A 16,356-nucleotide genomic window follows, 5' to 3' on the forward strand; every position below is an offset into this window, starting at 1 on the left:
TTAACTTACTTAGTATATATTTCTACTCAGTATATTGTATTTATGCATAAGTCATTTTGTTCTGAACTTTGTTGAACTTCACCGTGTCTCTGTTGTGCAAAAGAAGAGTTCTCCTTTGCCTGTTCACAAAGATAACTGACTGTGTTGTATGACAATGTTCCAGCGCCACCAAGGCCTTTGGGCCGCTTGTTTGGGTTGCTGGCCGTTTGTTTTTCATTGTTGTTCCCATCAGTCTAGACCAAAATGTCTGTAACATTGGCCATCGGCGCCCCCACATTTGCTCATTCTGTATGAAGAAAGCTTGTTCACTTTTTTCTTGGTTCTTCCTCACTGAGACTGTACGCATTCTGTTGTGATGATTGAACTTTCTCTGCGCAGAGAATAAATACTTAAAAGACAACTTGGGTTTTGGTATTATTTATTTCAGCATTAAAAGACTCACGCAAAGCGGGTGTAGGAATATTTTCCATTGCACAGGTTAGAGCATGTAATGTGAAATCTGAAACATTCTGCAGCTAGTTTAATCGTGTGTTTTCGTGCTTGCAGTAGTAAGGCTCATTCTCATTCCCAGCACATTTAAAATACTCCAGTGAGTCTTTCAACAACAGTCGAACAAAAAAGGTATCAGATTATATTATAGGATTGCTTACGGCATAAAGTGATATTACTGAGCCTTTATGCAGACTTATCGAGCCCTGATCTCTGGTTCTGTCACAAACCTTTCTCGGTTCCCAGAGGTAGAAAGAAGAGCAATGAGACTTTAAAACAACTTTCTTTGGGCTGTAATGTTCTAAGCCAAAGCGGTGCAATATGTGCAAAGATTCAGTGTTTTGATTGTATCAAATAAAATAAAGACAAAATATATATTTTGCACTTAGAAAACAACCTTTTTTGTTTGATTCAGTCATTTTGCAGTTCAATAATAGTAATAATATGCACATAAATGGGCCACACAACACATCTCACTAAAATATGACCAACTTACTCAACAACGGCACTAAAATAAATAGCAGAATTCTGCAGTAAGATACACTAGAAGTAAAAGTGTCCTTTTTACCTTGATCCTTGCGTGTTGGTTTCTTGTGGAAATCAAATGACAAGCACCACCTCAGCACAACCTTTTATAGAGGCGGACCAAAGACGTTCGGTGTGATCTTTTATTTTTTCCTTCTAACCCTGCCCTATAAAAAGGCAATCCAGTGGGACTGATGTTGACTAAAGTTCAATGTAGACCTCTGATATAAATCAAGCACATGGAGGTGTGCCAATGAGTAACAGTTATTACACATCTATGCATCGATCCACAGACATGAGACAGATTCAGATTCGTTCCCAATTTAATTAAAAATCACTACAATCAAATCAATCAAATACAACCCCTCTGGGAATATTGAGCAAAACATTCAAATCTACTGAACATCAAATAACACAGTGTAATCACAGAACCGTACAGGCATATTTACATACATGAAGAATAAGGTCTATACAGGAAACACACAATATCATTTATAACATATAGCAGGCAAAAACGGATCGCAGTGAAATATATTACAGCTGGCTTCGTGTTGGACAATGTGCAAGAACAGATGAATGAACAGCTGAATGAGGTGAAGTGAACAGGTGACATTTGGAATGTGCTGAAGCTTTTTTCTTTCGGATTGTTTACGATGGTACAGCTGAAGACCAGAAAGTGGGAGAGAGAAGAAAAGCAGCAAAGGGCAGTGGGCCGAGGACTGAGCCTCTGCACACGTGGCGTGGCGTCTGCTCGACCAGATGAGCTCCATGTGTAAAATCTATTCTGTAAACATGTCAACGTCAACATGGAACAACAACAACAAAGAATCAATCATAAAAAAATGATAATAATTTGGTCTCAAAGTTCGACTGTCCAGCATATTAAGATTTCAACAGAAGTAGGGGGGGGGGAGAGAAATTATGATAGTTATTCTGTCCACATATCTCATCGTATTCTTAATCAATAGACACATTATAACAGACAAACATAAATTAGGCTACACTTGTTCTGGTTTCTGGCGTGTTGACAGAGCCAGCTGTTGAGCAACTTACTAAATAATCTGTGGACTGAGAGTTTGTGTCAACACAGCACACGGTTTTCTTTAAATCTCTTTAGTCCTTTGTGGGGGGGAAAACAAATAAGAGCAATTCAGCTCAACAATCAGATAAAAATAATCTTGTAATTTTGCGTTTCGTTTGCAAATAAGCAAAAATAGAATAGGTTCCACATGCTGTGCTGACCAATGGCTTGTGTACAGGTCAACAGCCTCGTCTGTGTTACATCTTGCAGTCGTCATTCAATCTGCGGTCAGCGAGTGCAAACGAACTATAACCTTTAAACGCGCCGCTTCTGAGAGACCGTGTATGTGTGTGCCCCGAACACACAATGAGCCTTAACTGACCCACAGAGTCACGTTTGTGTCCGAACATCAAGATGCAACGGGTCACTCCATCAAACATTAGCTGTGGGAAGATCTGCATCACTTGGCTGTTAATTCCTCTACACATTATTGCCTTGCTGAATCTTTAACTGAGAATTTTATGAAAAATGTCAAACATTATGTAAACAGTCAGGAGAAATATAGCCAGAGTGCCGTGTGATAGTTCAGAGTTGGTAGAGGAGACATGACGTGCGTAGTTACACATTCTGGTTTCATGAATAAACTTAGTCTATCAGAGTCTGTGAGACCAGAATTATTACAGTGCGTGCAAAGACGTGTGTTCAGTCGTGTTTTCACGGTGCAGAATTCTAGCACGCTGATAGCAAACCACCCGAAAGGATCCATACGCTCGTATTTTAAAGTGCCCCATATCTACTCTAACAAATGCTTATCCTGATTAAAACAAATGTCATGCTCATGTTTTTAAGGAACTTAGAAAGATTATCCTGGCAGAAGTCATAAACACAGGAGGGAAAACAGTTAGATCAGACTTAAAAAAAGAATCACAAGAATAATTGTTCTTACTTGACCCTCAGGTGCTTCCGTAGAGACCGAACCATGTAATGTAAACTTACAGGCCTCCATAGTTTTTCCTTTTAGCATAATAGCAAATCTAAAAAAAGTACTAAAGCAACTAAAGCAACATTTTTGACAGTCCCGTTCAGTAAGTGAATCTGCGATGCGTGGCAAACGTTGGTTGATTGTTAACAGAACAGTGACGCAGTCAAAGAAATAGGAACGGCAGCCAACGAGTAAATTGTTGAAAGTAAAGTTAAAGGAGTCTAACCCGTCTGACGCGCAAAGAGGACAGACAGGTTCAGTGAGTTCTCTGTGACAGCAGATGGAGGTAAACAGGAGCATGAACTGTAAACTGCTTCGTGTGGAAATCGTCGATCAAGATCAGCGCTCAGAAATTGTCCCGAAGAAAGAGGGCAGGTGAGGACAGCTGGGCTCGGCCCTCCTCTTATCGCTGGCTTCATAGAGCAGTAACAGGAGGGGCCTTACAAACTGTGAGCCCACTGTCTGTGCACCACATAGCTTTATAAAATGTGAGCAGGTGCTACTGCACACTTTGACCCTCTGAACAAAGAATGTCATCAGGGTTTGTTGGTACAAACAGCAACGGATACGGATTTAGCTTTACCGTTATACTATTTATTTTTTTATAGTATTTCATATTTTGTTTACTACTTATTGCTGTTTGCTTCTGCATTAACTTGAATACAGTTTGGTTGATGAAAATCCTTTTTTCAAAAGGCAGAGATTCATATTAATAATTAAATCTCTGCTCTGTGTTGTGAAAGTATTCAGTAAATCTAAAGCGTCCTGGACGGTCGCACAGACGCGGAACTGTGAGGAGGAAACAGTTGGATCTTTTATACGCTGTGCAGGTTTCTCCTCGCGGAAAACCGACATTCTTGAAACTCCTCAAAGTTCTCCACCAATCGTAGGATGTGGACAAAAAACCAGCCGCACTCTTCTAACAACAAAAGCATGCTTTAAGTTTAAATCATTTCCAGCAGGGGGAGTGAGGTGGTTTTGTTTCTCCTGGTCTTTTCTGAATCAAAGTGCTGTATTATATATTACAGACAGACAAGACATGAGGGCCGAAAGGCTTTTGTATTTAAAGCACAATGAGTAGGGCTTTCCTTAAAAACAATGTGTAGACTCGTGCAAAATGAACCCCTCTTAATCCTTACTTATGAAGTGTGTGTTGGTCTCTCTGTACTTTTTTTCTTTTCATTTTGCCGAGTTTGGGACATTTTCTGAGCTTCAAACTCTTGAAAAACGTAGCGAAGAATATCCGGTTTATCCAAAGACGAGCATTGTAACCAATTAGATGTAGAGATACAATGAAGACTGGGTCCGCCCACTTACTGTCAAAAAAGAAAAACTACTCGCGAGCGAGCAGAATAAAGTCTCGCGAGCGAAGGTTCGCGAGGTTTAAGCTTCTCGAGCGACTTTTGCTCACGCGAGAGTGAATTTTGCTCGCGGAGTGATATAAAAGCGCTCGTCAAAGTAAAATACGCGCGCGCATGGATCTCATTTGCGCGCTCGGATTTTGACAGTGATTTGCCTTCATAAGAGGAAGCTTTGAGTCTGCAAATATAGCGAGGTTAAACGCAAAGTGGACAAAGCTCGTTCCAAAACTAGAGTGAATCCGAGCACCGTAACCCTTGTTGAGCCGCGGAGGAGGAGCCAAATTTAAATGTTTAAATCCTACTCAACGTGCCTGTAAGTGTCAGATAACAGCAGAACAAAGCTGCGTGTGATGGAGCGCTCTTCTCCAGGCTAAAGACAATTTCTGTGATGTATCCGTCTAAAAGACAAAAAGGTGTGCAGGTGCTCTAACAATCAAGATTTAAACGGCCGTGTCTCGTCCTCCTTCGATGCGTGACATTAAGCTAACTGTCCCAGCAGCCCTTGCAGGGTTTGAGGCGAGATCCACAACATCTCTACCAGGTTATACTGGCAGTAGCCCATCCAGAACCCAAACATCACGTCAGTCACGTTGTGCCTGCCCAGCATCACTCGGCTCAGCCCCACCAGGATGGCCCACAGCAGGACCAGGACCCTCAGCGGGGCGGCCAGCACCAGGTGAGCCAGCAGGAACCGCCCACACATGGCGGCGCGGGTCGCGTGGCCTGACGGGAAGGAGAAGCGGTCCACGGAAAAGGTGGCAAACATGTCCATGCGGTTGTGTGCTGGCCGACGGCGACGCACCAGTGCCTTCACAATGGTGACCAGGAGCAGGTCCAACAGGAGGCCTGGAGGGGATGAAGGGGGGGAGATGTAGTCACATTAACAAGATGAGAAACACTGAGATCCATCGACAATCGTAATCCAATCAAATCATGAGGCCAGTCAAGATTCATACTTCTAAATAACAGCTGTTATCTTTGTATCCTAATACAGCACAACGCAGAATGATGTCACCTATTAGCTTAGAACCAAGCTTTAAAATCTGCATCTTTTCTGCTTCTTTTGATCTTGTTTTTTTTTTTTGTCTCTTGTTGCTTTATCCACTTTGCTGCTGTAATCTTGTAAATGTCCCCGCTGCGGGACTAATAAAGGATTATCTTGTATTGTATTTAAAAAGGCTGGTCTTCACCTCGGCAGAGTCTTGAATCGAGAGATGTTTTATTAGCAGTTGCTTTATGTCCTCCAGGTCTGCAGTGCTGAAATATTCATGCAACCGCCAGGTGGCATCGAGCCAATTGCTGCCGGGAGTCCAATTAAAGGATTTCACCAAAAAGAATACGCAACGGTACATTGTATACTTTATTGACAACAACTCAACTTTTAAATAACTGCTGCTGTTACAAGCGGTGCGTTATGATGAGACTGTGCAGCTGGCTTGGACGTTTATCTGCAGCCTGCTATTAGCTGAAGAAACAGTGACTTCTTCTATTCAGACTCTTATGACGAGGAGGGACTTTCTTAACTCTTAACTGGTTCACATGCACAATTGCACGTCGTGCGTGAGATGATGGAGACAGACTTGCCTCTACCTGCCACTTCAATTATATTATTATAAAGATAAAAGATGAATTCACCCACGCACAGGAGGAACACATGCCAAAGGTTCATATCTTCATTGTGGGCTTGTGTTACTGGAAAAACTACCTCTGAAAATAGGGCGACACACAAATCCTCTTCCTGTAACAAGAGAATCAAATCTTGATGTACAAGTGTGCACAGTGGGGGTTTTTGGCACGCAGCATGCGTTTTATTTCCTTATAGATATACTGTGTATCCTTTACTGGCAGTTAACTGACACAACGCAAACAGAAAGCTGCATTACTGTTACAAACCAACTTACAGCCCCAAAAACAAAACTCTGCTATGTCGTGGTGTGCATGTGAGAACCTGCCAAAACATTTAGGAAAAATGGGTCAGAAAATTAATATAAATAGTCATGGGAGGTGGGATCACATGTGGGCTCTGATGGAAGAGGTGTGCATGGGAGGGAGGAAGGAGGAGGAGCTGGGGGGGGGGGGACCGAAATACTGCACCTCAGCGGTACCTAGAAGCCTGTTTGCATAACAGAGTGACAACAGATGAACACAAAGTGTTTTTACCCATGAAAAGGTTGAGCATGACCTCTTGTCCTGCAGCGCTGTCGCTCTTGTACAGGCAGTAGGCGGTGCCAGCCAGCCAGGGGATGCCATGTCCGGATATCTCTATCAGCTTCATCAACGGCCGCACGCTGCCCCAGGACGAGTCCTCGCAGGCGCACACCCCGAGCCGCTTGGACATCCACAGGTCGATGGCGAGAAGCGAGCTGAGCGCCACCCGGACGAAGGAAGGGTTGAGCCGTAAACCGTCCTCTTCTGGCGGCGACGGACCCTGACCGCTCGCCGAGCCCGTGGAGGAGCTGGAGCCCCGGCGCCGAGTGGGGCTCTCCGAGACTCGGAGGCGGGCGGTGGTCGGGTCGGAGCCCTGCCGCTGGAGGAGGAGCGGCGGCGGCGCAGAGGACCGGTTCAGCGGCTTCGTTAGCGACATGAACTCGTAGCGGCCGTTGGAGCTGCTGCCGAGCACCGGGCTTCCACCGCCGCGACCGGGGTTTTTAGCTTTAGGAGACGGCATTTTATTAGTATATACACCGGTGTATGTAGTGAGGTGTGATGTCGCTGACCCGCAGTGGTAAATCCTCTGTTGTCTGCAGTGCTGTGCGGGTTGTTGCTCCTTTAATTCATCTGTTGGTCGTTTCACAATTCTTATCACGTCCGGAAACACTGAACAGAATCGCCATCTTTGTTGTTCTAATCGCAAAGCTACCTGGGTAATTGTGTTTTTCTTTATGTAACCGGTTTCTTCTGACTCTTCTATTGTTATAACATTTCCCTTTTATACATCCACGATAACAGTAATATACTGCTCACATTTTTTTGTATTTATTTGTTCTACTGTTAAGTGTCATTTTTGTTTTAATAAAGTTATTCAAAAAAAAGAAAAGCTCTCTCGCATCTGATTAGTCGATGCTCTCTTACGTAACATTAATAAACCCCGCCCATATCTGGGTCCATTCATGAGGCGCTGATCACACTCCGGGCAGCCAGACAGACCCTTTTTTCTTGCGTCTGAGCTGCGGAGAAGAGCCGACCATGCCTGGACTTCTGCTGGGGGACGAGTTCCCTAACTTCGAGGCCGACACCACCATCGGCAGGATCAAGTTCCACGATTTCCTGGGTAGCTCGTGAGTGTGCACATCTGCAAACTCCCACGCACACGCGTCCCCTATTATGTTTTTACTCCTTGAGTTTTGAATTATGTTTAACAGTGCAACATTTGATTGAGCGGGTTGTGTGCGCATGCGCTTTTCTTCAGACTGAGAAGCTTGAACGCTGATCTGAGTATAAAGGATTTCATTTTTTTTTAACGGAGATCTGACACATCAGTCCAGATCACTTGACCGTGATCCCACTGTGTGACTGCCGTGATGCGACACCTGCTGGCTGACACAGAGAGGGTTACACAAGCATGACTTTCTGTATTTTTCTCTGGCCCAGCTCATTAGTGAGTTGTTGGCCCAGGCAGGACAAGGCCTGTATTGTGTGTGTTTTATGTGAACTTGGAACTGTGCCTCGGTGCTCTCATCCCCTTTCATATCCAGCCTTGTGAGACTGCCGTTTTTTTTTTAGCAGCAGAAAGAAAAGAATACTATTGCATGCGTTTCAACCACACACACGCACGCACGCACGCATGCAGCCTGGAGTGGTCGTAGGCAGACTGTATTACGCTCCAACAACTTTGTGGAATTTGAATGATTTGCACATGTATTTCCAACTCTTTGCAAGAATAATAAAATAATGTTTAGTTTGATGTTGCAATCTTCTATGCTCTTTTGATTGTGAAGATATTTCAGGATGTGTATCCTTATCCTGAGGGTTGTGCTCACGGGTGTTGCAACTGTGTAACCTGACCTACTTTCCAAACTGCCGGATCTATACACTCCCAGTTAACTGCCAAATAATAACAACAGTTTCAAGTTTCAATTGTTGGGTGAGGTTGGAATATGGCCACAAATTTATAGCTCAAGTTCTCAAAGATTAGAAAAAAAAACACACAAAAAAACACCATCTTCTGAACACATCCCTCTTATAAGCTGTGTCAGTATCCAGTTTCTCCCTGCTTTCACCGATGGGGAGTGTCCCAATGTAACTAGGGAGTCTGGTCACCCGATAATCAGTTGATCACAATGCATGTGAGGAACAAAGCGTTCCAGTTTCCTCTCCCCCATGTGATGGCATGTTGCAACACATTTAAAAAAAGGAATCTACATGCATCCTGTGCAGCAGGAGACTCATGGGATTAACGGGGGAATTCTCCTTTTTAAACAAAAAAGATCAGCCATTGGAAGTGTTTTTGCAGGAAAACTTCCCCAACCGTCTGACCCTTCACCCCTACTCATTGGACATTTTTCAGTGAGTGCACAGCTGGATTTTGAGCTCGAGTCTGCCAGATTCACAGACACCTGTTGTTTCAATCTGTGGCTGTAATTTATAGCCATTTCTTCTGTTTCTGTGTGCTCCTTATGGGAAACATGAAGTACTGAACTACAACAGACACAAATACAGAGCAAAGGTGTCTGTTATGTAATGTGTGTTTTAACTGTTTCACCTTTAGTTTAGTGGGTACTTGAACTTGTGCATACACTCTGAGCTTAATGCAAGTTCTGTCTTCAACAGGAATACGTGATTGTTGAAGACCGTGACCTTATTTGCTGTTTTCTTCCAAAAACAGTTTTTCACATCGAGGCTTCTGAGCCAGAAAACGACGTGTAGAGCAAAGGCCTCATTGCTTGTGTGTTTTCCTCTGTAGATGGGGCATCCTGTTCTCCCACCCAAAGGACTTCACTCCCGTCTGCACCACCGAGCTCGCCTGTGCCTCCAAGTTGAGCGACGAGTTCAAGAAGCGAGGCGTGAAGATGATCGCCTTGTCCGTAGACAGTGTGGAGGATCACCGCAACTGGAGCAAGGTTAGACAGACACACACACAGACACACACAGACACACACACACACACACACACACACACACACACACACACACACACACACACACACACACACACACACTTACACTTTAAATTGTGATATACATCGCATACTTTCATTGCATAAGATTGGCGCTTTAAAGCTTGCGTGTGGCTTACGATCTAGAAACAGGAGTGTGACTTGCTGTCCTGTAATCTGAATTCAAAGTAGCATAATTACCAAAATCCAACACATTTAGTGTCTTTTTCTTTAAATGTCCAGGGCCTCATTCACTAGACATAGGGATAAAAGTAGCTCCTAACTGTCAGAGTTAAAAAACAAAAAACTCCAATGGGCATGTCCTAACTGTAGGACTCATACGTTGTTGTTTTTTAGAGTAATTCACTAGCATTTTAGCTCTAAAAGTTAGCCTGGAGGCCATGTGCTGCAGGTCATGAACTTTTTACATTAAAACAACAAATCAAATCGAAACAATCGAGTAACGTGGAGATGAGTTTCATAACCGTCCACTATGGTCACAGGACAGATGTGGTTTGCTGTGCTGATGAATGCTCTGTTCAGATCCACATCATTATATAATCACCAATCCATCTATTGTATTGATTTTCTTTTAATATACATTCTTTTTCTAATTTAATTAACTTTTAATGTTGCCTAATGTTTTATTTTTTTGATCTATTACATTTAAAAAACAACAACATTTACTTTAATGTATTTGAATAAACTTCAATCTCATGCAATGTTTAATTAGATTTCTATGTTTCATTTATTTTTTAATGTAACTTAATGATTATTATAACTTTAGATTGAAATTATTATACAATGTACTTTAATCACAATATATATAACTTGGATAACTTTTTTTTATTTAATTGAAGTCATTTCAACTTAATTTCTTTAAATTAATTAAATTCAGTTTCTGACATTGCACCGCCTCCTCAGACAGGCCGGTGATTGGTCGAAGAGGGAACCGTGTGGTTTGTATTTAACAACAGTAACACGACCCCGCCTCCCTGCTAAAAATGCAGAAAAACACTTTTTGAAAGTAGCATTTTCTCCTTTTGCCCTCGCAGATGATAATTATTAACATTCATGACACAACAGTGTTGGCTCTACAATCATAGTGTCTGAGCTCTTATTGGAGTTAAAGATTAAATGTCTCTGGTCACTCATCAAACCTGTGCCGCTGTGAAGGAGACGGCTGTCAGGACGGAGAGAATGATTAGTCAGGGTGATGATCTACGTACGTTAACAAAGGTGTAAAGTCTGAATGCGTCTCTTCCTCCTATAGGATGTGATGGCGTTCAACAGTGCGGCTGAAAGCTCTCTGCCGTTCCCCATCATCGCTGACGACAAGAGACTGCTGTCCGTCCAGCTCGGCATGCTGGACCCCGATGAGAGAGACAAGGATGGGATGCCCCTCACCGCTCGCTGTGTAAGAGACCCGTCCTCCGTCCTGTCCTCAGTGCCGGACATACTTTGTATTACATCACAAAAAAAACAAACAAAGGCCAAGACCGCATCATGATCCAAAATGTACAGATGCCGGTGCAAAAGGTTTTGGTCTTTATTCTCAAATTGTGCTGCAGCTGAAGTGTTTGCACCTCTATAAAGGTGTTTCCCCAGTATTTTCCATTTGTTTTGTGTGCCACTTTGTCACCATATTTTTAAAAAAGAAGCATATCCTGGGTGCTATGTTGACCCTGTGACATCTTAACCATCTTCAGGTCTTTGTGATCGGCCCAGACAAGAAGATGAAGCTGTCCATCCTCTACCCCGCCACCACAGGGAGGAACTTTGATGAGCTGCTCAGAGTTATCGACTCTCTGCAGCTCACTGCACAGAAGAAGGTGGCCACACCTGTCGACTGGAAGGTAAACAGTTAAACCTCGTGTTTCTTCACCTCGAGCTGTGAACTGTGTCCTTGCTCCGGCTTCTTATTTATTCCTCCCATCCAACTCTCGGCTAGAAAGCAAATGAGCATGCTTCCCAAAATGTATTCTATGTCTTCAAGTTTCTGCAGCGACTCCTGCTATTCCGTTCCTCCTGTCGACATATCTTTCCATTTTCAAACATGTTTGCATTGACGAATAGGCCACTCAGTCCTTTTTTCAGTTTCAGTTTCAGCCTCACGCTTTTCTCTACAGAGCTCAGCAACGCTCTGAAAAACAGTTTTGAAACATTCTTATAGACACACGTAAAAGGTAATTTTAGTATTTTGCGTGTGGAAGCGACCACACTTTTTGAAAGTGCATTTGGGCAACTCACTCCACTACAAGTGCTTGTTTTCGCTCTTGTTGTCTAACGACATTATGGAAAAAACCCTACAGAGAAATCTAAAGGTTGTTTTCTCCTTTTCACTTGATCCTGTTTGTTATTGCATTTAACAAAGTGTCACTCTTGAGGTGTTCGTGTGACTTCACCTTTAGTGGAAACACTGAAGAAAAATCCACGTGACACAATTATCATAACACAGTGACGCTGTGGTTGAAAACCTGGAGTCCTGCTCCTATAACGCGCCTCCTTGTTGTCTCTTTCAGCCCGGTCAGAAAGTCATGGTCATCCCGTCGCTCTCCGATGCTGAAGCCGCTGCTCTCTTCCCCAACGGTGTGACCACCAAAGAGGTGCCTTCTGGGAAGAAATACTTGCGCTACACCCAGCCCTAAAGAGACACTACAGCCTTCTCTAGTTTACAGCTCTTTTGGGGAAGAATGGAAATCCTTGAAATGATTCTCATATAGAACTGATCAAAAGCATCGGATGCACTTATCCGGTTTGGTGACTAGTGGGATGCAATGAGCCAGGAGTGTAGTGTAGAGTATAGTGTCCTTTTACACTGCCTTGTTTCCTTCAATAAACACACTTTTCACACACATGTCCTCTGAATCTTTTCACTCTGAACAGCTTACTGTACCACTAGGTGTCCTTCTACAACCTAAACTAGAAATATCAGCTTGCTGCTTTTGCTGCAGTACCGTCTTCTATCAATAGGTGGCGGTATGTGCACAATGATCGACCCACTCAAAGCAATTAGGGTGAAAGCACCAATCCGTCCTAAACAGTTGCAGACATGGGGAGTGGTACCACATGTAGTGAAATGACTAGTTTATTTACATTTCCATTCATTATAAAAAAGAGGATCGACCACATCGAGTTTATCTACTTGCAGCAATGTTTCTCAAAGTGCCCAGTGAGGTTTACAAAACGTTCTGCTCCTTTTACTCTGCATTTTTTTTTTTAATCATTTTGCCAACTCAGCATTCCAGGCTCATGCCCTAGCTGTCTAAATGTCTTAATGCACAATGGATTAGTCTTTGAAATTGATTGTTCTGTGCTTCATGTCGAAGGCTTTTTAAATGCAGATGAAATGTAGCAGCCGCACCGTGGAAGAGGATGGTGAAAAGTAACCATTAAATACATTGACTCAAGTGAAACTCAAGGGAGTTATTGTACTTTTTACACTTCGACTTTAGTCACTGGTTACTTTACAGGTCACCATACTGCATTTACATTTCCCCTCTAAAATTCTCATATGGGTGAATATGAATGCTTTCTCTAGTGTACGCTCATCTAAAAAAATAAGAATGGTGTTTTCATTACCTTTTTAGAATGAGCCATAAGGATCTACATATGGAGCGAATCCTCTTCACAGAGCCGGCCGCCATGATTCTACAGTAGCCCAGAAAGGACAAACCAATCGCTGGCTCTGGATTCATGTTTATACGTCGGCCACATTAGACCTGCCACACGCTTGGCACCATGGGAGAAGTTTCAGTTGGTTGCAATCTGCAACCTCATCGCTAGATGTCGCCAAATCATACACATAAACAAGTTAAAGACCTGCATACTTGTTTCACTACTAAAAAGTAGTTATTGAAGTTATTTTATTAGCTTGATCGAATAACATTAACTGCACAAACACAGACTACAGAGATCTCATAATGTCAAGCATGCATTTCTGAGACTCATCTTTATTTCATTTCAACTCAGCAGAATCTATATAAAACCTAAACACTGACCTGTGTTGCTCTGCAAGCACTGGAATTAACTACTTATTTTGCCTGTTGGCGTACTTGGTTTGCTGGGGAAGTGAACTGCTCATATGATGTATTTTCACATTCACGTGCTTCGTCTTTGTGTTCCCCATCTCTCTTTGCACCTGGTCTCCCATGCTGCACCAAAACAATAACCAACACTGTACAGGCACTGTACAAAGTATCGTATACCTCTTGCAACTCTAAGGCTTCACGTCACATCTCCGCGTTGCAGACAAAGATGAAAGACTGAACCGATTCTTCAGCCGCGGCAAAACATCTCAGCAGGCCGGCCTGGATGAGACACTGAAGCCAGCACCGAGGTGTAGGTTTCCCTCTTTGAGTTACTCAACCCTCACAACGGCATGGCTGAGGATCGTATTAATTACTTCAAGTAGTTTGAAGGTGAACACCGATCTCGCTCGCTCTCTCTCTCTCACACACAAACGCCTTGCAATGACTCTGAGGAATGCTGAGGTCAAAGAGAAAAGATGGGATTCCCTTTGAGTGAGGAGGGAGGCTGAGAGTGTGCAGAGCCAGATACAATATCTCCAGGGCCTCCTTCTTTTCTCTCCTGTCATCCACACAATGTGAACTGGAATGTTATTCTTTTTTTTTTCTCTTTTAATCAGATGCTCACTTCACCCCATAAAGGTTAAAAGTGCTGTATTGTATGCATTGTTTCTTTTTTCTTTCTTTCTCTACTTTAGATTGCAGAGCTTAGACAGAAAAGGGCCCACATTCTTGACTTTAAACACTGGATGCTGCTCTCATGTGTGATGAAAGTAAAAGTATTCACCAGGTAACCCTTGCCCTCCTCTCCTTCTCTGGTGGCTGTCTTGTCCCCAGGAGTCATCCAAACTAACACCCACACGGACGCTCTGTACCGATCAAATGCATTTCTCAAATTCCAGACTACAATAGCCCGTGCCAGAGCATGAGAAGCGCTTTGGGTGTCAGATGCTGGCTTCACTGCCCAGGATCAACCCCCCTGTTCATCTGCCACCCCTCACTTCTCGGCTATCGAGCCAACTCGCCCCGCCTCGCCTCTGCAACACTAGTACATGTAATACAACACCAGCCTGCTCCAGGTCTCACAGGGCAAAACACAACACACCAGCTGCTGGTCTTTTTCTACTATTCTCTATAACACACACATCCCACACATCACACACACACACACACGCTGCTGATCAAAGACACAAGCACCGCTCTAAAAGGAGTGACCTCCCACCAAACTTGTCTTATCTCAGAGGAGAAGATGTTTTCCCCCCTCTCAGATGCACCAGGCTCCAGTCTTCCTGAGAAGTGAAAACCAGGAGAGACTCCGTACCAACAAAACAAACTTGTAGCTTTGAGAGTAACATTGATCTCACTGTGAATATTCACAGACTAGTCTGACAATTTTGGGGGAATTTGCTCTCTTGATTGAGTTGGTTGAGAAGATCGACACCACTCACTCTCACGTTTGTGCGCCAATTGTGAAGCTAGCAGCCGGTTAGCTTAGCTTAGCTTAGCATAAAGACTGGAAACCTGGGGAAACAGCCATAGACTGTGTATAAGAAGTGGATGGTAAACAGTGAGAATGCTTAAGGCACTTCCACATTGGCTTCAAAAACGTCTGTCCCCTAGAAACAGCTAGCGTGGCTTCAAAAGTGTTGCAGACATTTGACGTAGAAAAAAAAGAAAAGACGTCACGAACGCGCACACACTCAGTTTGCATGTTTCTGTGTTGTGTGTTTATTCATGAGCATGTGCTTGCTATGGAAGAGGTCATTATTCCCATGCTGTGTGCCAGGTATTGAAGCTGCCCGTGACCTGCGGGTTAACAAGCCAGAGACCAGAGGAGCTGCAAAACACACACACACACACACACACACATACACACACTCGCACGTATGCCGAACTACAGCTTGATGCTTTCCAGACGCGCCCGCTCTTTCTCTCCCTCCTACATCGCCTGGCACTCTCGCCCTCCCCACATCTTACACACACACACACACACACTAGCACCTCCCCCGTCTCACTCAAACCCGCTTATCAGAAGTTTTTGCTTCTTCAGCTCTCCTTTCCCATGCACTTCTTCTCTTTGTTTCCTCCCTCGCTCATGTTGCGGTTTAATCCTCTTTCAATCTGAAACTCCCGCAAAAAAACCCCCCGTGGGCCTTTTTCTGTGCACCCACTCCTCCCGAGTAGAGAGGCAGCGAGACAGATGAACAGATTGAAGGTCAGACAGACGTACAGAATACAGAATCAAGCGTGCTGACCTCAGGATTTGGCTGAACTTTAAGGAGCATTAACCGCCTCGCATTCTTCACCCACCCCTTGAGCTCTCCTCACTCCGGCTAAAGCGTGGGTCATCGAGGCCTTTCAGCAGGTCCGCCAACACCTGCACACACACAGAGGCGAAGACACGATGATAAAAGTGATGAAAGCTTATGATCCGAGTGCCCGAGATAAATGCCATTGTTTTGATGGCACCTCGTAAATACAACATGCAGACAGGCTATTACTGCAGAGCAGGTTAGGGCCAGTTAGCGCTCCACGAAGAGGGTGATGAATGAGAAGGTAAAAGTGCAATCACTCTCTGTGCTTATCTTTATCTCTCTCTATCAATATCGCTGTCTTTCTCTCGCTTTTTGCTCCCCCCCGTTCTCTCTATTAGAGACACATTGATCACTAGCCGCTGGCATATCACCTGAGTAATGGCTAAGGGTGTCTGGGCTTTAAAACAACCCCGGTAGAGCGCCAAGAGCTTTATCATGGCGACAAGGCAAATGGCTGCTCACATAAAGTGTGCCTCTGTCTGTATGTGTGTGTGTGTGTGTGTGTGTGATCATAACGCATTGGGACTTTGCCATTAAGA

General features: G+C 43.8%; 2 protein-coding genes across 2 annotated transcripts; one reads left to right on the forward strand and one right to left on the reverse strand.

Annotated features, from left to right (window-relative positions):
• Positions 1 to 1,319: 1,319 nt before the first annotated feature.
• Positions 1,320 to 7,334, reverse strand: plpp6 (phospholipid phosphatase 6). Its single transcript, XM_079157659.1, has 2 exons — positions 6,539 to 7,334; positions 1,320 to 5,224 (listed from the first exon to the last, which is right to left on the reverse strand). The coding sequence occupies exons 1-2, from the start codon at positions 7,044 to 7,046 to the stop codon at positions 4,857 to 4,859; spliced, it is 876 nt and encodes a 291-aa protein (XP_079013785.1). The 5' UTR covers positions 7,047 to 7,334; the 3' UTR covers positions 1,320 to 4,856.
• A 146-nt stretch (positions 7,335 to 7,480) lies between these two features.
• Positions 7,481 to 12,821, forward strand: prdx6 (peroxiredoxin 6). The gene is made up of 5 exons (XM_079157744.1): positions 7,481 to 7,656; positions 9,282 to 9,438; positions 10,748 to 10,891; positions 11,184 to 11,330; positions 11,997 to 12,821. Exons 1-5 carry the CDS (start codon positions 7,565 to 7,567, stop codon positions 12,120 to 12,122), a joined length of 666 nt encoding a protein of 221 aa, XP_079013870.1. The 5' UTR covers positions 7,481 to 7,564; the 3' UTR covers positions 12,123 to 12,821.
• The last annotated feature ends 3,535 nt before the right edge of the window (positions 12,822 to 16,356 follow it).

Source organism: Pholis gunnellus (genome assembly GCF_910591455.1).
Source record: "Pholis gunnellus genome assembly, chromosome: 4".
Lineage (NCBI taxonomy): Eukaryota > Metazoa > Chordata > Actinopteri > Perciformes > Pholidae > Pholis > Pholis gunnellus.